The sequence below is a fragment of the Corapipo altera genome, unplaced genomic scaffold, assembly GCF_003945725.1.
Source record: "Corapipo altera isolate COAL_440 unplaced genomic scaffold, ASM394572v1 51, whole genome shotgun sequence".
Taxonomy (NCBI): domain Eukaryota; kingdom Metazoa; phylum Chordata; class Aves; order Passeriformes; family Pipridae; genus Corapipo; species Corapipo altera.
Window position 1 is genome coordinate 263,274 of NW_020884892.1, and position 23,915 is coordinate 287,188.

The following is a 23,915-nucleotide window of genomic DNA, read 5'->3' on the forward strand; positions in this document are numbered from 1 at the left end:
GTCGTGAAATGCACACTTATGCCTGAAATAGATCTGTGGTTCTTATTTTGCACTATTTATTCACATTTCTCACTTTTCTCTCCCTCTAGCCTTAGCTGACTAGTAGAGCCCAAACACCATTTGTATGAATTCCGGTAGCAGAGGGATCCACCACTCAGTGAGACTAAAAAAGTAAGACAAAAACACAGCAGCCAACATGGAGACAGAAGGTTCCAATGCACAGAAGCAAAAAAACCAAACCAAAACCAAACCAAAAAAAAAACCCCACCTTAATAAACCCTAAACTTTCTATTAATACTATTTAATAAACTACATAATGTGAAAGTGCAATTAGGCACAAAATACAAAAAATACTTTTTGTATTTCTACCCATAACCAGTTTGGAAAACAGAATATAAACAGAAAAAGCAGAGACAGACAACGACACACCAGCAAGGCTTTGGAGTATTTCTGTGTGACTGACCTTCATTTTTCATCCTGTCAAAGTAAGACAGTTTAGAGGCTGCATAGATGCTTTTGGAGGACTGCAGGGCACCAACCACAGCATCCATCAGGAGAACATTTGTCAGTGCTTGCTGAATATACTGAGGATCCTAAAGACAAAAGCCTTACTGTAGTTTATCTGTTGCTCATTATTCTTACAAGTCATCATGCCCAGCAGTCAGAATGTCTGTCATGCCCAGCGCAAACACCAGCCAGTGCATGGATTATTTAGAACAGAGACAGAAAGCACATACTTCAAATTTAATTGGTTACAAATTCCTATATTTATACCTTGTGATCATCTGCCATTTTCTTTCCAGCCCACATTTCTTTCACTATCAGGTACCAGAGATCACACTCAGTTTTAAGGTTGGCTTCAAAGACTGCTTTTTTAGATAATGTTTTAATCCTCAGAGTAGGTATTCTCAACAGAAGGAAAGCTACGGTCGTGCTCTTAACATCCTGGAAAGGTATGGAAAAGAGAAAACAAGTGGGATGTACCATGCAATCCCAGCACTCAGCCTACAGGGCAACTTTCTCTAATTACAGCTGATTACTTCAACTGTCCATACACACCATTAAGCAGAGATGGTTTTATGAAAAGAAAAGCTCTAAACAGCATCACACAGATTTTGTTCCACAGTGGATACAAGCTGATACCTCAGTAACACTTAATGCTTTTGTTATTAAACTTCTCTACTCCATATCTGATGTACTGCACTTTGCACACTTCTCTGCATCCAAAGGTTATGACATCTTAATTTTGGTCATGGAATTTTCGGTCCAAAACCCCAGAATTTTATGTAATCACTCATTACTGATGCTCCTTACTGAAACTTTACAATGAGAGCCAGATCATCTTGCAGAAAAGAACACTGCCAATATCCATAGTCATGCCAGAGTGCAGGAAAAGTTGATGCTCACCTCTATATCCCTGAAAGCAGCAATCTGGACATAGCCAGGACACCCCCCTTCAGTCAGCAGGAACAGGCGCTTCTGGGTCAGAGCTATTTTCCCCACCCCACAGTTGGTTTTCACTGAGCAGGATAACTTGTAGACACACTCATTTTTATCCAGGTGCTCTATCACTGCTGGTGGCAGATTCACCTCTTGAGCTTCCGCTTCAGTTTCTTTCCAGTAGTTGTAGAAATCTCTGAATGTTTCAGGATCAATTTGCTTCTGCTGTCCTAAAAAAATTTTGAAAACCCTTTTACTGTGAGAAACTATTACACAGATTTGCACAGAAGGGTGGCTTCAAAAAAGACGGTAACTTTCAAATTGTGCCTCTTTATTGCACATGCAACTAGAGACATTCTAGACATAGAACCTATTCTCCATAATTATCCTAATTAAATAAAAGGGTCCATAAATTCTGTAAATTGATAATGTGAGTCCTTCAAGGGTGCTTGCAGTTGCTGATGGTGTGGAGACCTAGGAGGAGTCTCTCTCTTTGGCACATGACCCTGAGCAAGGGCAGTCAAACCACCCTCTTGATCCAGCAGCTGCTCAGCAAAGAGTCCCCACAAGAGGACACTCACAGACTAGTCAGGCACAAGGGTCTCAGTTTTCCTGGGGCACTGGCAGACTAATCAAACACCAAGGGTTTGACTAAATATCCCCTTTTCACATGGCAGTGCTAAACAGTAATTAAAAAAGGAAAACACCAATCTTACACTCACCCACTGTCAGGGCATCAAATAACCGGTGGATAGTGTCTATATCCCTGACGATCCCAGATTCCTGGATCCTCTTCACAAAGTCATCCAGCTGCATGTGTGTTTTTGGCAACTCGAAATTTTTCACGTGGTCATCTATTTTCAGAACTTCCCTTTGTTTCTCCATCACTCGGCTTATCAGCCTCTTGAGCTCGGGTTTGCGGTCTGCCTGCAAGCACTCCGAGGGAGGCATGGTCTCCACTATTTTTCTTACAAGATCAGTGGGGAAAATTCTTAAGTCTGTTTTTTCTAGGTTCTGAAAGTCAGAAAGTGCATTTAGTAGTTTCCCTTGCATCAAGCTAATAAGTCCCCGGAGGTAGAAGTACCTTGCCAGCAACGCGGAGTTCTCGGGGGGTGAGGTGTTGATGGCTTTGCTGAGGTGGTTGAAGAAGTCTGTGTAGTAGGAGTGAACACACTGGAACATCAGAGGGAAATGGATTTCTGGGATTTTGAAGGTGCTGATGGATTTGGAGGGCATTTTCACAGCTAGAAACACCAGAAGAGTACTTTGATTAGGGTAAGGAGTAAAAGTGGGAATACCTTCATAACCAGTGACACTGCAAACAATGAACACCCCACCACAGGAACAAGCAATTGCAAGGAAAAAGGTAAGATTACAGCTGTCTAGGGACACAAATACATTTCTGTGTCCATTGTCCCTATTATCAGAATATTCCCTAATCTGATAATATCAATTCTGGGAAAGAAAAAGGAAAAAAATATTCAAAAAACCCCATTCAGTTTCTGCTAAACAGTGAAAGGTTAAGTTTGTGTTTAAATTAAAGGTAATGGAGAACGAGACATAAGGTGGGTAAGGACAGGGCATGGTTACTGACTCAGGAATCCTTTCTCCAGTATCAATCCCAGTGGGACCAGTGACTCTTTTGTGGTCCAGCAAAACTTACAGCAGGCTCCAGACTGATTTCACAATCATGGACAGGCCCCAGGTCAAAGTGACCCAGCTCACCATTTCCTCCCAGCATCTGACACCATTTCTGTGAATTTTTTTTCACTGATGTCACTCAAAGAGACACCAGAAAAAACCACTGTATTTGTTCAACACATTCTTCCCTTACCGACAACACCTGTTCCTGTTCTTCTAAGTGAGGAGTTTCTGGTGGGGCCCTCTGGCAGTTTGATGTCCTGCAGGTTGGGCAAACTCATCACCATGCGCCGGCTGATCTTCTGCTCCGGAGTGAGGCGTTTGGAAGCCATTTTCTCCATCGTCAGCCTTCTGGGGGTGTGAAACACCAAATCAAACCTGAGAAAAGTGAAAATAGTACAGAACTGGTTTTAGAACTCAGTACACACACACACACACTAAATTACTGCTTGGTTTTATTTTTTGTGTATGATAGTATTAAATCTACCATGTCAACAGCCAGCGGTTCATATCACCCTCTTACAATCATCTTAATTAAATGAGTTGTCAGTTAGTCATAATCTTATTTATAGATGACCTCATCTCATACCAATAGTCAAAAGGACTTCTGTCACTGATACCAACAGAAGGCTGAAAACCAGAATAAGGAATGAGAAAACTTTACCTGTCCTCTTCAGACTGGGTGCTCAGCTCGAGTCGAGCAAAGGCGTCCATCTTCCTGTTCAGACGAGCTTTCAGGAAAGAGTGAAACATGTAGGTCTCTAAAACCTGTGAGACACAAAGGGGTTAACTGTGGATCCTTTATAAATTACTTTTTTAATAGCATGTTTTGCTTATTTTTATTACCTTTACACATGCAAAGCAGAACTTCCAATTTAGCAATCACAAACACAAAAGGACTGGAAAGCTTGAAGAGAAAACTAACTCAGTTTCCATTCACCTTCCAGGCTTTGGTGGTGTTTGCTCAGTGGCAAATAGCAATCTCAGACTGCCCTCCAATACATGAAACCAAACACAAAAGAGAAGTACTGAGCAAAACACAGCTATAAGATTAATATCTTTTCTGCCTAAACAAAGTGCTGATAATATTGTCTATAGTGTGGAAAAATAAGTTTGGGGCACTCTAAATTAACATTATGCCATCACCCTGAAAAGACAAGTGAGTCATCTTTTCTCCTGGTAACCCTAAAAATTTTTTCCCTGCTCAGGTAATTATTGTGGTGTCATCCAGAAATAATTTCTAAAAGGTCAAATTGCTACTTTTAGGACTGAGAACACCATAAAAAAAATGCCAAGTATGACTTAAACAGGGGGGAAAGCCACCATCTTCCACCTCTGCACATTAAAACAAGGTAAGAGCTGGAATTTGAGGCAATATAACATGTATATTTTATAAATGTTCAGATGCCTCTTATCAATCCATTTGCCATGTACTGTGTAAAACAGCATCTCCAAAGCATTAAGATTCCTGATTTTCAGTATTTCTCCAGTAGATGGCAGATTTTGCTGGCAATTGTATGTACAGGAGATGCCAAATTTTAGTTCTTTCTAATTTTTTTTTGAGTTCTCTTCATATAATTCCAGATACCACTAGTAACTACTCCATACTGTGTTGTTTTCTAAGATTTACTTGAAAGCAAACCTGCCACTTTACTATTTAATATTTAAGTCAGTCAACCACCCAAAGCTCTTCTTAAGGATACACATCTCTTCTTAAGGATGCACAACTCAGTTTTAAATTAATTTTAAATTTCAATTCATAAAATAGCCACCATTTCATTTATAGCATTAGAAATTGCTACTGAAAATATTTTAATTATTTCTATTAATTTGAAATCCCAGTCAGAACATTTCCAATTAATTTCTCTCCTGAGGACACATTAATAGGTTCTTTTTAACTTTGCCTTTTTGTTTGTTTTTGAGAATGTTTGCTAGTGCTGGAAGCTTTATCCAACAAACATTATTTCCCATTTAGGTTGTAACCTTTAAATTGGCAGATATTCTGCCAAGTTTGGAAACTACTACTTAATTAAAATTTCCTTGCACACTGACATCTCATTTAAATGTATGTTTAGAAATTTTTAGGGTATGTTTCAAGCAGGAAACAAAAAAGGTGTTATAAACCACAAGCAGTTGATGTTAATGATCAGATCTTTTTGCCAGGAATAAAACAGTTACTCCAGAGAGCCAAAGGAGAGCAAAGGAAACCTCTGTAGTTTTCCCATGCACCCGTGGAAAATAATTAAAAGCAAATACAAAATAGCAGATGCATTTCCTTACATTCCTTGTTAAACCTTTCCTTTGACCCACTGGTTTGTTAAACAAGTTACAGTATCACCAAAAAAGGGAAGAAACACTAATATTTTATTTTTTGAGAAGCTGAAGTAACAGCACGTGTCTTGCTGTTGGATACAGTAAGAAGCTACTTAATAAAGCACAGACTTGCTGAAAATTCATGTCTATGAATGGAATTTGGTCCAGTCTGGACAAGTGCCTGTGCTTAAAATACAGTTTAGATGTAGATTTATTGACCATCTGACATAGGATAATCTCACCCCTGAGGAATTATTTAATTTGCTCTGGAATTACATAGTACCTTGCTCTCCAAAACAGTGTTTACTATTTTATCTGTGTGTAGCAAATAAATTTGGTAAAGCATTCTGTGAAAGCTGGTGGTTCAACACCACCACACAGACCATAGACTGTGACTATTCTGTCAATATTTGGCATTAATCCTAAAATACAGATTTATTAATAACAGAGAACCACAACACTGGATTTACCTTTTTGTAAAATGGCTGGTCTCTGATTGCCCTTGTTTTCAGAAATTCTTCACTGTTAAACACTCTGTGTTCATAATTTAGATGGTCTTTTACCTCCCTGGAGAAAAAAAAAATAAATAGATAAATCTGCTTGGAGATTTGTAAGCAAGTTGTACTTTTGCAGCAGCAGCCCACTGGTACTACTACAAATATGCTGCAGTATCCTAAGACAAAACAGAAATCTGCTGCAGTATCAGAAGGCAAACTCAGCTTTAATGAACAAGTCTGAGTTACTGAATCATAGCAAAAGAATTCAAATTCTTATAAGAATCAGGCAGGCCACCTGCTGCCACTGCCATTTCAAATCAGCAAATTCACTTAGATTCTGTGGGATTTAGGAGACCATGAAGGAGACTCCATAAATCATGACTTAGGCTCCAATCTTGGAATTACTTTTACATACACAGTTCCTGAATCACAAACCACCCACTGGAGCACAAAAAGGACAAGTGTACCCATCACAGGTCATTTGAAAGATGTGACCTGACCTCACACTGTCCCATCACACTGCATCTGTAACAGGCACATGAAATACAGGGCTCTTCTTATTACACCTCATTAGCAGTTTATCAGGCCACAGGGGCACAGGGAAAAAGATGGTTAATAAAAGCACATAGTTCTATATAATTCCACATCATTTAGCACTGTTTGCTTTAAACATGGAACCTCCATGCACACAAAATCACTGCTGAAGACAGAACAACTGGCAGCACAACTGCATCAGAGATTTACTTTCCTTCACTCCTGGACGCTGGTAGAATTAGAAGACAGAAGAAACAAGGCTGGAAAAGAGAACAAAGAAAGAAAGCTTGAAGGAAAGGAGGAAAAAAGCAAGAGAAGACTCAACCCCTTTGTGACACATTATCTCTTAAGAGAGCAAAGCATCTGTTCATTTTTTGTAGCCAAATGTTTAGTGTATTAAAGAGTTCAAGTTTGTTATGAGCAAAATGCATTTCTCCTCATCTTTGTCTGGAATTATTGTTGCCAAACACTAAAATCCACCAACCCTCCCAGCAGAAACACACCAGGTTGTAAATGCATTTCAGTTTGCACATCCAGCTGTCTGTAAAGTGTGTTCTATTCCCCACATCCAGCAGCTGCTGTCCTTCCTGGAGGGCCCAGCCACTTGTAGGAGGACTCCCTAAGCTGATCCAATAACACACACCTGATATTTGCTCTCAGTCAATTAACCCAGCACCTTCTGACTGAAGGTGTCAGGGATAAACCATGTGAGCAGCTTGGTAGCTCATCCAAAGGGCAGCACCATCTCCAGCAAGAGGAGGCAAGGAATAGCTGGGGATGGTTACTCTGCACAGCTCTTTGCAGAACTTTGTCCATGTAATCAGATTCTTTAGGAATACCAGGCAGGCAGTTTCATTGTCGTGGTTGAGTGTGTTGCTATCTATGCAAAAAGAAAGGAACCATATGCAAACCAGCTACCTATTTTCTGCACCTTTTTGTAGGAATCACCCACCCACCCACCAAACTTCCATTCTCTCCCCAGATATAAACAAGTAACAGCAGGATTTACAACCATTACTCAGACTGATAAGATAAGGCAGCTATGGGTATCAACATATTAATTAGATTAAGAGCAAGGAAAATTAGCATATAGAAAAAAAGAAGAAAACCTAATGCACGTCACTGTTACAATGTCAGTCCCAAACAGAGCCAATACCCAGCATCTCTTATCATGGAATATCCTGAGTTGGAAGGGACCCACAAAGATCAGGTCAAACACTTTGTCCTTGAGCTTAAACAGCTCCTCTCCCTCCTTCATTCTCAGGTGGTTGCACTCTCCAGGTCTCTCATCCATTCTCAGCAATTTGCTCAATTAGCCAAAACACATCCAGGTGTTCTGATCTCTAGATCCTGCTTTCAGCTCTTCTACCCTGTCCTGGTTTGAATTCATGTTCCTCTAACAAGAGTGGCCAAGGCTGTGTCCTTGACTGACATCCCTACTGGGCCCTCAGCTTTTCCAAGGACTGCACTTCTCTGCCTGGAATCTTCACACAAAAGGCAAGTTCAGCATTAGAACAGTTTTATCTAAGATGTTCCAGCAGTGTATATGTACACAAATACATTAATTATTGACATTCCAGCAGGCTACAGGACCTCCTTCTCATATTCCCTCACAAAACCAAAGAGCTTTACAAAATATCTCTAAAATAAGACAAAATGAAAATATTTTGAGTAACAGGGGAGGGGTCTTAACCAGTACCATATGCTCTTATAATAAAAAATAGTATATCCACTCACCTGAAGATATTAACAATTAACTGCAGCATGGTTTGCTGAACCTCCATGTTGAGTTTCTGCTGCCAAGCCCTTCTGCGAGTTTGGAGCTCAACAAGGTCTGTGCTGGCTCGGAGGTGGCAGAGCTCCAGATCATAATGCAGCTGGAGACTCTCCACTCTGCACAGAGAAGAAAATTATCACCTTACATCCTAACACCAACCACTGTTTTCATACCTTTTTTTTAAAAAAAAAAAAAAGTCATTTAGGCCCCGTGCATCTCACAGCCAGAGAAGTGCAAGATTGATTTGCAAGTGCTGACAAGCTCACAAGATCCCTGGAGCCCCATTAGTGCATGTAAATCACAGTGCACTCGGTCTCCTTTGTAAAGAAGAGTAAAGTTCAGAGAATAATCTGTATCAGTAATAAAAAAAAAAGAAACAAAGCATTCCAGGTGTTGCAAAAAAAATCTTGTGACAATTACTAATTGTAATATGCAATATGACTACTTGTATACTAATTAATTGAAATTTTCAATTTGCCCTTACAAAATACAGTGGGGCTTATATGAAGGAAATAATAATAAATAATGCAAAACAAAAACCTTGGAAAAAGCTTCAGCAAAGATTTAGGCACTAAGATAAAAATATCTTCAAAATCTTGTCACCTTTTTATGAAAGTTTCTGCTGCTTGTGCTGGAACATCTGGAATCTCAAGTTCCTCTTCAGCCATTTTTGAATGGCTGATATCTCCATTATCTATATTAATTAGAATTAAATCTTCAGCTTCCTTTTAACAAAAGAAAATAGAATGACTGTAAACATACTTATATTGTAAAAAATATTTACTTCTCCTCAGACAGTTGATGATTTCATCAAGGAGTTAAACCAGAAAAGGATGGAAATTTCTTCCACAACTCAAAGATTGTATGGATAACTAAATAATTACTTCCAAGAAAAATAATGTCATTAAATTAATAGATGTTAATCTCAGCACAGAAATGTTTAGTAACCTCATGTAAGGGGACAAATGCACTGCAAGTGAACAGCAAGAGTGGTAATGGTCTAAAACTTACTGTGCTGACTTCATCAAAATGATCAATATGACATCCCATAAGGAAAGATGTTGGAGCCATCACAAAATCCAGCATCTGACGAGACAGGATAGGCACAAAAGTGTGCTGCCACTGCAGAGGGTGAAGGTACAACATAAAGCATTCAGCAACGAGTGTCAGCAGAGCCCAGTCAGAAGAGAAGAAAACTATTCTCTGCTCAGTCAAAATACAGGTCATAATCTGGAAAACAAACCCAAAATGTTAAATGTTTAAAAAGGATTATCTGGAACATACTGGATATGCACAAATATCGCATTTGCTTCTGAAACTCAGCCTCACAAATTCTGATTTTTAAGAGCTACCTAAAGACTGAGGAGGTTTTTCAGGAGAAGTGGCACCAATAACAGTTATGAGCTTAAACAACCTAATTTAACTCCACAAGTGGTCTTGGAGCAGGGAATTGGATCAGGAAACCTACAAAGGACACTCCAAGCCAAAATTATTGTAAGATTCTGTGAAGCACTGGAAAAAATTCTTTGCAAACAGCTTTTTGTATTTTCCCCTCTTTCTACACCATTTACACTTTAGCTTTTTGTATTTTCCCCTCTTTCTACACCATTTACACTTTATCTGTATGAGAGTGCCAACTGTTTTCAATCCTTCCTACAGGCCCCTTTCTCACACATGAAGAAAGTACACAAAATTACACATGAAATGCATGTAATGAGAACTCAAAACCTGTCAATCAGCTTGGGCATTTACATTTTAAAATATATTCTTAAGAAATTTACCACCTGTTTCTAAACCACAGGGGAAAAGAGTGCAATATGCCTTAATCCAATCTGGTCTATAAATAACAAAACATCTTAATAAGAAGTATATTTTATTGTGCCATATCTCAGAACTAAGACTATTATGAATTCCTGGGTTTATAAAGTTTTTTTGGTAAATAAACATCTCTATTTCTTTCCTAAACCACAAGTTACCAGTACTGTCAATCTCTAAAACATTTTAAAGCATTCAGTTGGTTTTACCTGCAGCACCTGCTCTGGCTTGAAACAAAGCAATGGAAGATGAAGATCCAAGTCAATAATTGGACTGTCCGGATCCTCTCGTGAAGGAATTATTACCTGAAGTGGTTTCATATTAAATACCTGTAATAACAGATGGTTTCCATTTACTCCTTGAAGAAAATGTTCCCATAGCACATTTAATTTGGGATTTCAGTTCCAACTACAAAATGTTAACCTCAATTGAGAGCAAGAAGACAGGCATTTGCATACTACAGAAAAGTAAAATAAAAAGAGGGAAATATTAAAAAACATAATAACTGGTTTGAAAGATTAATATGGACTTGTCTCCTCTCATTCTCATGGAGTATTTGGCCAATAAACAAAATCTTTTAACAGAATTAAACTTGCTTTGTTGTAAAGCATAACAAAATAATTGAATTTACATTTGTAGATACAACTGGGAAACCAAAACAGAAAATAGAAGAAGCATGAACAAAATAAGAGGGTTTAGGTGGCCACACTAAGGAAATAAAACGAGCCAAAAGGAATGAGCTCTCCCAGTGTTTCAAATCCTCCAGCTCAGACCTCTGGGGGTCAGATCCTGCACGTGCTGCATATTTCAGCACTTGGCAGCTGGTTCAGCCCATCACACAGGCAATTGTCCAACTATGCTATTTTTTCCTTCACTCCCAACCCCTCATCCCAGGGTCAGCGAAAGCAGCTAAGGAGAAGTCCATGGCCAAAGCACTGCTTCCCCATTGCAGCAGATAAAACTGTGTGCTGATATCACTGACTTCTGGCTTGACTTGCAAAGGGTCAGAAAGAAGAAAATACAGCCCTGAATACAAATGCTGATGTGAGTTTCCCCTCTCAGCAGCCAACCCAGGACACTTTATCCACCACACACTGTTCTGCTGTTCCCAGACCTACCCAGGCATCATCTCAGACCACAAAGAGTTGGCATGAGCCAAATCCTCCCTAGAGGAATAATGCAAACTAAAGAACATGAGTGGTATGCCAGTGCTCAAGCCTGACCCTGGCCACACTCTTGTTTTCTGACCCCAATAATGCACAGCCTGATTTTTAAAGCACAGGTATTAACATCAGTTTCACATCAACAGGTACAATCTCTGACCTGACACTCAAGAATGTTGCCCAGTTTATAGAAAACAGCACCTTGGTATTTTATAAGACATAATGTTGAAGTGATTATGAAATTCAGGGTGAGTAATTACCAAGTGGAGTGGTCCTGGTGGCGGGCTGGGGATTAAAAACAGCTTTGCTGCAAATTCTTTTATGTGCTCCTCAACATCTAAATCCTTGAAAGGTCGTAGATGCACCAGTAAGCTGTAATTAAATTATAAGAAATTACTTATCAATAGTAACATGCAAACACAAAAACGCCTTTTTGCTGATAACCTAGAAAAAAATATTAGGAGCAATGAAGCTATTATTCCAACTAATTAATTTCTAATTTATTAGATACTTGAGCAGCTCCATTTAATTTTAATGATGCTGCTGTGTCAGAAGCAGGTGGGTTTTTTTTTACTTTCATGCACAAAAAACTGCTGCATCATATCCAGTCCAGAGGACTCAGCACAGTGGGTCTCATGATGGCCAAAGAAAACCACATGTGAGATGAGAGGGTGAGATACTGCTAAAGGAAGTGTCTTACAGAGGTTGCTTGAGGAACCAAACACCCACAGCTGCAATGCAGTGCCTTGGTGTTTCTTCATTCCCAAGCATCAGACACCAGCTCTGGGATGGAAAACAGCACCAGAGGAAAAGAGGTTGTGGATATGGGCTTGACTGCAGAGGAGTGTGAAGCAAGAGCCATACTTAGCTGCAGGCTAGGCCTGGATGAACCCTGCTCTTTGCTGTCATTCCTGCTCACACAAGGAACAAGAACATTTGTGCAAACCTGCCAAATGTTTCTGTTTCAGACCTGTATTACCCTAACAAAGGTCATTTTTATATTATCAAGGTTTATATTATGCACCAAATCAATTCAGGAGCATCTAAACATACACACTTATATTAAGACTGCAAACTTAAGTCCGACAGCATTTCTGAAATGTATCAACTAACAAGTAGGATATTTGTAGTCAGAGAGGGCATTTCATTCAATATAAATTTCAGGGATATGTTAGTAGCAAAAAACCCAAATCTTTACAAAATGAGAAACCTAGGCCTGCAAACCTATACATACAGAAACTAGGAACTGAATATGGTTATCTTCTCCCTTGAGGTTTTACTTCAGTTTGCAGTTTTACTGGTTTCCTGCAGAATACTTGCTCTTCAGGAAGAAAGTGGTCTAGAAAGTAATGGAATAGGTCAAAAGATAGATATGAACCCAGGACACCATATCAGTGTATAGCATTTGGATTCCAGAAGAAACATATTCTGTCATATATTACTGCACTTTTAAATGAGATATTTAAATTCACTATATTCCTATTTGGAAAAAGCCCTGGGCTAAGTACTAAGCTGTTATATATATCTCCAAAAAGCCCATCAGCTATTCAGGGGTGCAGAGGGGGCAGAGAAGCGGAATTTAAGAATTATCAGAGAAAAACAGACAGTAGATTCATCAATTTAAACAAATACTCTGTCACACTTGGTAATGCCTTAGGTGTGACCTAACAGAATAGGCAGACCTGTTTTGGCTTTTTTCTTTTGAGACAAAAATCTGGTATCAAGAGATCCAGTAAGTGTCACAACAGAATTAATGTGACTGAAAAAGCAGCAGATGCACAGAGAGGGCAGTCAGAGCTCCCTAATCAGGACACAAGGCCCATTAATGCAACTTAACAGCAGCTGACAGCCCTGCACTGCAAACTTCTGCTGAAACAAATGAAGTCATCTCTGAAACACTCAAGTGGAGAGCTATGGAGTTTATGAACCTTTCATTACTGCTATTAACTGTCCACAGACAGGTGTTTCAGGAAGCAAGAACAGCTCAGAATAGGCCCCCTCTGCTGCCTCAATGCTGGGAGCTATTTGCACACTCCCACCTTTTCTGAGGCGAAGACTAATAGACAGGTTGGAAGATTTACTATTTGAATGGAGCCTATTCATCCATCCAAGACAGGGGTTCATCCAGGAGATTACTGCCAGGAATATTTCACTTCTCATGCAGTGTAACAAATTGAGGTAAAACCAGCTGTGCAAAGTACCTAAACCTCTCAAGTTAAAACTGAACATTTCAAATAATGTAGAATAATCCAACAGCCACTGTGTTGTGAAATGGTCTATGTGCACATCTGCTTGCTTTGGAGACAGGCAGACACACTCCATTCAAATTGTTCTGGATTTGGAAGCACTGTGTGCTAGTAGAATGGGAATTTGTTATAAAATAATTGGCACTGAATACAAAGACCTTTGTTGCTATGATGATAGTTTGCAAGATCCTCTTCTAATTCAAAGCACCTACATGGATTTACAGTTTGATGTTGCCTGTGCGTTTCAGTTTTTAATCTCAGTCTGATCTCAGTTTTCAGCTGTGATTTCTACCACACTTTGCCACTTCAAAAAGTTTAGGAACCTGGATTTTATCTGGGAATAATTATGACAATAGAATAACACTGATGACTCTTCTGACTGAAAACAAGTACCATCCCCTCTACAAGCCATTCTGTGCACTCAGGTCCTGAAGAAAATAATCTATGAACAGCAGAATTCTGAAGGAAAAGGAAACCTTTTGCTGCAAAAAAAAGTCCTGAATGGAAGCAGAACCCCTTTAATTGCTACTTCAACATCAGGTATTCAGGAGCAACAGCATTCTTCCACTAGTTCTCACAGGGAAAGGGCTACACACTAGGTAGTTGAGGTTCACCAGCAAGTGTTTTCAAATGCCCTGATTTAGGAATGGGTAATCAGCGGAAGCATCCTGCAAAACTCCACTGCAGCATTCCAAGGATTCCAGTGTGCTCTTGGAGGTGTTATTATTTGTTTAGTACAGGAGGCACTGCTACTTGAGGACACTCAGTCAGTGAAAACACTTATTAGATTTTTAACCCACTGGCCACCTGATTACAGCTAAGGAATCCCAAATTACACACAGTAACTCCCTTTCTGCTTTACAGAGACAAAACATCGATGCTTTGTCATGTTCCAAGAAGCTGAAACATTTCCAGCTGTACAGGGCACTACACTCAAAATACATCCTAGAGTCTTTGCTGTAATTGCTTATACTGCATTCAGAACATCCACACATCCCAGCAGCTGTTTCATAACACGTGGAAGAACCTCCAAAATAAGGAAATCTGGTACCTCTCCACCCCTTCCTTTCTCTCTGTCCAAGTGCACAGTGAAATATTTTTCCAAAAAAAAACCAAAACCCAAACACTAAAAACAGAAGGGCAGACACTCTGAAACTGTCCACTAAGTAGTACCAAGAAAAATGAGATTTAGAAAAAATTCCAGAAGAAAATTTAATGGAAACTTCATCAGTTGAGTTTCCAGTAGAGTGGGAAATGGCAACACCAAATGAGCTTTGTTACACACTCTCCCCCTTTCCTCCCAGTCACACACACATCTGACAGATGCAGAAGCAAAAGAGCTGTGCAACTATGTGACAAATTCCCCAGTTAAGAGACCAGGACAACACACAGGACTCACACAGAAGGTTACTGTCCTGTTGAACTCCCCTTTAATTATTCACCTATTTAGAGATCACTCAAAGCTGAGATGGCAGGGTACTGAGCAGTGCCAGCTCCCCTCAGAGGCCAGCACAGACTCAGTTAAAAGGGAAAAGCACAGACTCAGTTAGAAGGGAAAAGCCATCCATGGTAGCAACCTTGGACATTAACACCTTAGATAGGTGCCAAACCTTACTATATGTGACCAAGGCAGAGGTGTTTAATTATAATGTTGAAAATACCCACCCAGAGGCAGGAGCTTGCCCCTCTAGAGGGTTAACTCCACCTGCTTCTTGTCTGCTCTAAACAGATACGAGGCCTAGAAACATTTTTATAACTTCTGGAATTTTCCATGCTTCTCCTGAATATTTTCCCACTTCTCCTTTAGCGGCCTCTTAAAAAACCCATTTGCCAATCGACTGCTTCTCCCAGCTCAGAGATGTCTCACTTCAGAGAGGAAATGGCTCATTTATGACTATACTACAAAAACCACTGATGAACACTGGAACTGTAAAGCTGAATCCATACTATTTCCTACCCAGTGGAAAGCTGGTGTGAGGTGAGCCCTGACACAGCTGAGCTCACAGAATAAAAGCAGGTACACAGCTGAAAGAGCTCCATATGCAGAGCAATATTTACTTGAGAATTGAGACTATAAAAAGGTAATGAATCAGTTCCTGCAATACCAAGGGCTGATGTAATAGACTTTATAAAGACCGGAAAAAGTGATCTGGGCGGGAAAAGAGAAAGGAAAACAAATATTTCCTTTTTATTTCAGTGAACATATCAATGTTCCATCGCATTGGAGTCCTTTGTCCACATCAAACCCCTGCACTAATGCTTTGAAAATGACAGAGCAGAGGTCCAAGCCCTTAAGGGCTGCCAGAGTGACTCATTCCCGATCTCACAGCTTTTTCAGAGGCAACATCCCAACTGCCCAAGAGAAAGGCACTGCTTTGTTCCTCCAGAGCTCTCTGCACCAGGGAAAGCCAGTCAGTGCTCCAACAGATCCAAGCTCACAGCACGGGGAAGAAGCAGTGTGTGGAGGGGGGAAACGAGTGCTCAGGTCTCATCCTGGAGTGGAGCCAGGTTAGGGGCTAGTGATGCACCTCAGCCAGTAGCCAGGGAGCACATCCTTGCTCACCTCCTCTGGATACAACCACTGGCACAACAAACGGGAATACACAAGCTCCAACCTAAAACCCCAACATCTCTGAACTTATACACAAGAACCAATTCCAACTCAGCATATTCTGTGAAAAAGAGAACACCTGGCTTCAAATTTGACTCTAGAAAGCTTGACTGGAATTTAGTGAAGAAAACTTCTTCAAGTTAAGACACCCAGTAATATCCAATGGACACAGACAAGATTCCTGGTGTCAGGAGGTTTTAATCCATAATAGATGCACATAGATCTTAACAATTTAACAATAAAGTAACCTCAAAGTAAGTGAAGTTACTAAATAACAAGATAGACCCATGTTCACTCACCTTCCAAATCATCTACACTGCAGAGTATTTGAATGTTTCTACCAGTGTATCCCAAGAATTTCTCTCCAAGTAACCACTGCATTTCCTCAAGGGACTTGGGTTATTTCTTTAAAGTGTCATTAACTGTTTACTAATACAGATATTCATGTTCTTATGACATTTATTTGGTGCATTTTAAAGAGCTTTTTGTGCACTGAAAGTGATTTTCACAAGTGTGTGAAAATTACAGTTAATCCTCTTCAAAAAACAGTATCTGTGAGAAATCTGTTCCCTGCACATTAGTATTTTCTAGACTCAGCAAAAACCTCAAGGAACATGAGACAACATTCAAAATTTTCACTTTCTGTCTGGACAATATTCACACAGAATTTCTTCTTTTCCTCTCCCACACATCCCACACTACCTTAACATAAAACTAACCACTGCTCTAGCATTACACAGCTCTCCTGACCACATCATGCAAATTCATGCATTAAAACCTGCCCAGTCATTTCCAGCAGAAACACACAGGATAGCAAATCTTACCTAGAGAGACAATCCTTGAGGGCATTAAAATATGGATATCTGGATATAACACAAACAGCAAATGGCACAAAACAGACCGGCACCTTCCCAATCTGCGGCAATTCCCGGTGAGCCTGCCCGTTCCAGGAGATCCAGCCATCCTGCAAGGAAACTACACCTTAATGGGTTTATGTCAATCATTAATTTATGTCTGATATTTTCTCGAGAACCTTAGAGGCAGGATACCCAATTCCCTCTAAATTTCAAAGGGATCTGGATGTCCGTCTCCCTTAAGGTCTTCAGAAAAACGTCAGCCTACAAGACTGAAACATAAGTATTAAAAAGAATTTCAGCACAAAATGTATTTAGAAAGAACACAGGGTACAGTCTTCACCAAAAAAAACATCCAAGGGATAAAGTCTGCTCCTAAATATCCAAACCTCCCAAATGAAATCCGTAACAAGGTTTTCCTAATGCAGTGTGTTCCAAAATAATTAAATCCACAACGGCAATGTAAAGTGTGATTTGTCCTGTAGTCCTTCTAACATAAAAACATATTTGTTAACCAATTTCATAAATCAAACATGACATTATTCTCCCAAGTGGTTTGCTTTGTTTTATTTTGTATCTTTTCATATGTTCTAACAAAAGCAGGAGTTAAATAACATACTTGCATGGGCTGGTAGTGCTGTGCAACAACACCGTATGTTCTGTTACCACAGACGTCAGTGAAGACCAGGAAATGAATGTGGTCCTCTTTTGATTCAGAAGTTACATAAAGTCCTCCTGAAATGAAAGCAGAAACCTTTTTTTAATTGCATATTTAACTGCAGCTGCGTGAAAAGCAATTCATGACAAACACTGCACATGGCCACTTCATTTCAAGAGAAATATCTCATTTTTAAGGGATTAAAATGTACATATACAGTCCATTTGATCTAAGGGTTGTTACAGAGGCTGCAAGCTGCACACTACTGAACAAGCAAAAATAGAATTATTCTGCATTTTCAGTGGCAAAATACAATAAATGGGCTTTTCCCCCTTTTTTTCTTTCCTTCCAAGATGTTAATAAGGTCTGTAATAGTGACATGCATACTAAAATTTCTGCAATTAAACCTGGAAGGAACATTCACTACTTCAGGTATACCTAAACACCAAATGAAAAGTGAGGGAGTTCTCAGCCATTTTGGGGGCAAAAAAATAATCTTTAAAGTGTGTGCATGTGTGCACTTCACTCAAAGCAAGATTTCCCACTAAGGGCTAAAAAATACAATTGGCTGCGCTATGGGTAAAACAAATATATACATTAAAACATTTCTCAGTGAGCCCTCATGTACCTGGGAAGCACAGCTGTGGCAGAGCAACAAGATCAATGTCCTTGGGAACTGTAACATCTTCTGTGTCAGGTGCTTTCTGCTCCCCGTTGATGCTCTTGACGTTTTCCATCTTGGGTCTCTCCTTCTTCTTTCGGAAAGACCTGCGTTTGCTTTTATTCAAGTTATTGCCACCATGAAGCACCTGAACGTCATCTCTGCTGATAAATGGAGGCACAAACACAGAGAGGACTTCTGGATCAAGGCTTTTGGGTTTTCTTTGAGTGCCCTATTGAAAAAACAAACAAACAACAACTAAATTGACGCTCATCCTGATAGGTTTTTTAAAATTACTTTTAACCTTGTTTTCTCTCTACTCCTAAAACTGTGGGTTTAGAATACACTTTTTCTTCTTCCTAAATAATTAATTTTTCCTTCTAATTTTTTGCTTTACGTGTGTTAATGCAAGGGGAATACTCTGTGAGTTTTCAGTAGGCAAGGAATCATTTTCATCATTCAAAATGGACCATAACAACATTATGCCTTGGGCAAAAGAAACTAACAAATATGAAATACGGTATTTCCTCCTTCGAAGTGTTGGGATATACTTAAGCTATACTTAAAATAAACACTGGCAGTAAGAGAAAACAGGTAGCAAATAAACGAAAATAGAGAAAAACAGCAGAACTTCCCAGATAAGTCATTGTTCAACTTTAGGAAAAGCTACATTTTAACTCAGAATAACCTCTACAGGAAAAAAAAAGGAAAAAAAAACCCACACAGGATTTCACAAGACAACTTTTAACTTTATAAGGCAATTAAAGAAAGTGCAATTAAAAATCACAATCACTGTAACAATAAACACAATTTTAAGACACTGTAAAACATGAAGCCATGAAAACCTCTCCATATACAGAAGACTGAGTGGAAGAGGCATCCCAAGAGCATGTATGAAATTACAACATTTTTACAGCTGGCCAGAAAGCCCCCACAGCCTTGCAATGATAAACCTGTGGAGGAAGCAACTAGAGATTTCCTCGTGCTTGGGAGCACTTTTTGTATTCTTGACCATATAGCAGAGACAAGTAGCTGCCTATTCAATTACTTCACTGCAATTGTAATTCTTCCTGCAAGGTCAAAACAACAAATAAAAGCTTTGTTTAGCCAACGGATATTTGGAAACAGGAAAGGCGAGTCCCACTGTGGCTAAAAAGCTGTTTCATTTTCAGCTTTTTGCTAACAGCTCCAAAATCTGAGGAGATGAAGCCTACGTGCTGCTTTTACCTTCAGACATGATGCAAGATGCTCCTTGAGAACCAGTGTTGGCCTCATTCATCATTTCCCTAATTTTTAAAATAGCTACAACATACGAAGCTCTATTGCTTCACTGAAGTCAATCTTCCACTGTCCAAGTCTCAGCTCATAGATCTTAACAGATGAGTCCTCCAATAGCTTTTTTCACATTTGAGCAGCATAGGAAAAATGAGAAGGAATACTTCATGATATATTAGTTATTGTATCTTAAGCTCCATAAACTCCACTGTATTTATAACACTCGAGGATACTCGAAAGAAACTACTTCACTAAAAAAAAAGAGTGAAAAAATACTCTTTAATGAACACACAGAGTGTGAACTAGAAATAAATTGGAGTGAATAAGATAAAAGTTCAGATAAGTATCCACTGGGATATTCAGAAGCTAGCAATGACCTTAAAAAGCACGTCACAAATTGGGGTACTGAGATCCACATCCTCCCATGCTAAAAACTTGAGGTGTCATTGTTTTCCTTAGTTGGTCTGGAAACAGATAAATCCAACATGATCACTCTCAAACTAACATGCAGCTAAATATTTCAGGAGGAAATTCAGAATTAAGGCTCACCCCCGAGGCTGTTACACAAGAAAAGCACAGACCCACTCAAACAGGAGCAATCTCAGCTTGGCAGATTTGCCCCGCTGAGGTTTTCACACAGAGCTGCTTTGACAGGGCAATCCCTGACTGACACTGAAGGCATCTCTGTGCTCCAAAGTGCTGGATGGCAGCCAGCAACTTAATGGCCTTAGTGGAACAGCTCCTGAAATGGCAGGTCCTTGATGTCTTGAACTACAACAGAGGCATTTAAACACCATTTTTTTCTCACAGAACAGCACTGTCAGCACAGTCTCTGACCCAGTGACTCAGTCACCAGCATTCAAGTCAGCTCATATTAATGTCTCGGCCAAAGTCACATTTCCTTACTCCTTCACTTCAGGGATAGTGAATGGGCAGCAACAGAACAATATCCACTTGTTTTTGCTATTCTTTGTCTCTGCTTCTACTGTTACTTCTTCATTTTGAAATGTTTCTCTTCTGTTGCTCTCTACTATCAAATCTCCTTGCACCACACCCCCCATAAACACTAATGCCTTCCCCTTCCCCCAAGTCTGCACAATCCCACAAGTCAAGGATTTTATTCCATCGCCATTTACTGGCTGTGTTCCTATAACAATGGTGCTGTAAAGGACATGGACATGAGACAGACTTTTACGATGACTGCAGTATTTAGACACAAACAAGAAGGAGTGTGTTGAAATCACAGATCGGAGCATGACCTCAGCTTTTTGGTGTTTCCTCGATCTCACTCTCCTCTTCCCATGACAGAAGAAGTTAATTTCACTTTGAATGTCACAAAAGAATCAGCTTCTTTAAGGAATAATTGGGTAGGGAAAAGTCTGAAGACTTATAAAAATTAGGTTAGACCTGACAATTAGGTTGTAGTGACAGAAAAAGAGGAAATGGTTTTAAACTGACAGAGGGCAGGTTTAGATTAGATATTAGGAAGAAATTCTTCCCTGAGAGGGTGGTGAGGCCCTGGAACAGGTTGTCCTGAAAAGTTGTGGATGCCCCAATCCCAGAAGTGTTCAGAGCCACCTGGGATGGGGCTTTGAGCAACCTGGTCTAGTGGAAGGTGGAAGTGGAAAGGGTTGGAACAAGCTGATCCTTAAGGTCACTTCCAATCCAAACCACTCTAGGATGACCTCTGGAGATTCTAGTGCAACTCTTTGCTAAAAGCAATGATAATGTTGAAGTCAGATCAGGTTGCTTTGGGTCTCATACAGTGAAGTTTCAGAAGTCCCTCAGGAAGGAGATTACTCCCCTCTCATGCCCCAGCCCTCACATAGCTCAGTTTATGTTGGTGTCACTCCTGTTTGTCAGCAGTTCTCTAATATCTAATCTAAACCTGCCCTCTGCCAGTTTGAAACCATTCCCCCTTGTCAAAAGTCCCTCTCCAGCTTTCTTGTAGCCCCTTCATGTACTGAAAGACTGTAATGAAGTCACCACAGAACCTTCTCTTCTCCAGGTTAAACAGTCTCAATTCCCTCAGTCGTTCCTCACAGGAGAGGTGCTCCACCCCTCTAATCATCTTCATGACCCTTCTTTAGGGTCTTCATGACCCTTCTTTAGGGTCTTCATGACCCTTCTTTAGCTTTTAGAGACAAGCTCTGTAGCACTGTCTGTGGGGGGTAGATACAGAACCCAACGGTGGAGCTGACAGGAAGATCTGAGACAAGTCACAGACAGCTTGCACATGATACTTGCCAAATCAAAACCCAGCTTTAGAGCTGCAGATAACTGAAGGGAAAGAAGATTCACATTGTCTATTTTCATTCTTACAAAATACACACCTTCAACACTAAAAAATAAACCTCCAGCTGAAAACAGATGCCTTTGATCGCTTCAAATTGAAATCTCAGGGTGACAGTCTTCTTGGCAATAAGGACAATTGATAAATGACAGCCCAGAAAATTCTGTTTCATGAGCTTCAGTGCAAAACTGTACTTTTTCTCCTGGAATCCCCATTGACAACAGGCCAGTCATAGAAGGCTTTTCTTACTTTGGAAGTGAGTTCTATAATATTCTCATTGACTTTATCACTCCGTGTTGCGATAAAGAATGCACAAACATGCTTTCAAGACCAAGATCTGAAGCACAATCAAGATTTTTACCTACTGTAAATATCATCAGAGATCCACTACTCTCCGTTGAAATGTTCTCATTTTCTGTCAATAAGGTCTCTTCTTTCTACATTCACTAAAATTAGACATAAAACATATTCCACCCTTTCCTCGTGTAGATAGTGTTGCCGAAGGAAAAGGAAGTGGAGTAAATCTATAAGCTTGCCCTAAGACAGTGATTGAAATCCCTGCAGTGCAACAGCTTGTAGGGACCTTACTGTAGTTAATGCTGATAAGAACAGGGACTACTTTCTTTTCTGACACCTTTTTGTATCTTGAGCAAAGAAACAATTCAAAACCTGTTGTGTGATCAGAATATCAGAATGCCTTTACTTTCTGTAGCCAGTTTCTTATTTGTTGTTCCACAGGGGTTTTTTTTTGAGAGCAACGAGATCAAACTGAGCAAACTGGAAGGAATAAGAAATTCCCCTTCTTCTGGGTTCACTTCTCAGGCAGATGACGAAACACCACATACATCCCCGATTTCACAAGTCTGGTGGTGACATTTAGGAACTGTATTCCCGTGCTGAATGTACACATGAATGAGACCCTGGAATGCGAACCTCTGCTTGGCTGTTACCGCCTAAGAGGCTGACATCAGCAAAAGTCGCCTCCTGAGCGGGCGAGCAAGCAACGAGCCCAACAAAGACCTCTTTATCTAATGCTATTAGAGCGCGCAATCAAATTCAAGTTCAAGCAACAAGAGCCGAGATCCCTGGGAGCTGTTTTGGCTTTTCCGCACGTGCTGGCACCGCGGCAGCTCCCACAGCAATTCCCGGAGCCTCTCCCAGCGCTCTTCCCACAGCGGGGCGGCTCGTGGGTACGGGAACCAAGGCCCTCGGCACATCTGAACCCAGCAGAATCAGGGGGAGGGCTTTCACTGTGACCTCGCACGTGAATAATTATATAGTTATAAACCGCACGTTCAAAGCGGAAACCAACTCATCGGCTCCCGCCGCATCCGAGCGGCGCCGGTTGTGCCAAACTCAGAGCACTGAGCTCGCAGGTGTTTAGAACTCGTGTTTTCCTCAGGATACAAGTTACCAGGCTTTATCCCTTTTATTCTCAGCGGAAGACCAGTGGGTTATCATCCAGTCGAGGATACGCGTTTTCCTGTCCCTGCTTGTATAAAGCTACAGTGAGTTCTCCATCTACACTCGGACCTTTGGAAAAGTCAAAACTATCAAACTCCCCCTGTTCTGCTGACGTCCGCCTGTGAAAACAAGTTTTTGCTGAGGTATCTCAGCCCCATCCGCGGACAGACGCTGCCCCACAGACGCTGCCCCGCACACCGGCACCGCCCGAACCCCCCTCACCTGGAGCAGCGCCCGCACCCGCTCCCGGGGCGCACCGACCAGCAGGCAGACCTCCAGCAGGCCCGAGGGCAGCAAGTCCTCCATGGCACGGCGGGCACAGGGCGGCTCCTTCCCCCGAAACAGCTGCGCCCGCTCCGTCCGCCCGTCCCTCAGAACAGCCTCCCCCTCCCGCCCTCAGCGCCGCTCGGGCCGTGCCGCGGGCGGAACGGAGGCAGCGCCCGCCCCTCCCGGCTCGTCACGGCGATGCGAGCGCTGATTGGTCGCCTCTCCCGTCGCTCTGAGGAGCTCCAGCCAATAAGAACGGGAGTACGTGTGGAGGGGCGGGGCCTTGGGAGGAGCTGAGGGGCTCCGGCCCTCAGTGTTGGGGGCTGAGAGATGATGGGCTGAGAGATGATGGGCTGAGAGATGATGGGCTGAGAGATGATGGGCTGAGAGCTGATGGGCTGAGAGA

The 23,915-nt window shown here is 40.9% G+C and overlaps 1 protein-coding gene across 1 annotated transcript in view; it reads right to left on the reverse strand.

The window, feature by feature from the left end:
* The window catches only part of DENND3 (DENN domain containing 3), a 32,050-nt gene extending 8,460 nt beyond the window's left edge, over positions 1 to 23,590 (reverse strand). The window contains exons 1-16 of the mRNA XM_027645725.1: positions 23,465 to 23,590; positions 18,178 to 18,442; positions 17,511 to 17,626; positions 16,862 to 17,001; positions 11,441 to 11,552; positions 10,227 to 10,346; positions 9,214 to 9,432; positions 8,806 to 8,927; positions 8,163 to 8,318; positions 5,865 to 5,961; positions 3,746 to 3,849; positions 3,275 to 3,459; positions 2,163 to 2,684; positions 1,408 to 1,670; positions 775 to 945; positions 464 to 593 (exon numbers count right to left, since the gene is read on the reverse strand). Coding sequence (XP_027501526.1) covers positions 464 to 593; positions 775 to 945; positions 1,408 to 1,670; positions 2,163 to 2,684; positions 3,275 to 3,459; positions 3,746 to 3,849; positions 5,865 to 5,961; positions 8,163 to 8,318; positions 8,806 to 8,927; positions 9,214 to 9,432; positions 10,227 to 10,346; positions 11,441 to 11,552; positions 16,862 to 17,001; positions 17,511 to 17,626; positions 18,178 to 18,442; positions 23,465 to 23,548 — 2,806 coding nt within the window. The 5' untranslated portion in view covers positions 23,549 to 23,590. The remainder of the gene's footprint in view (positions 1 to 463; positions 594 to 774; positions 946 to 1,407; positions 1,671 to 2,162; positions 2,685 to 3,274; positions 3,460 to 3,745; positions 3,850 to 5,864; positions 5,962 to 8,162; positions 8,319 to 8,805; positions 8,928 to 9,213; positions 9,433 to 10,226; positions 10,347 to 11,440; positions 11,553 to 16,861; positions 17,002 to 17,510; positions 17,627 to 18,177; positions 18,443 to 23,464) is intronic.
* Between the last annotated feature and the right edge of the window lie 325 nt (positions 23,591 to 23,915).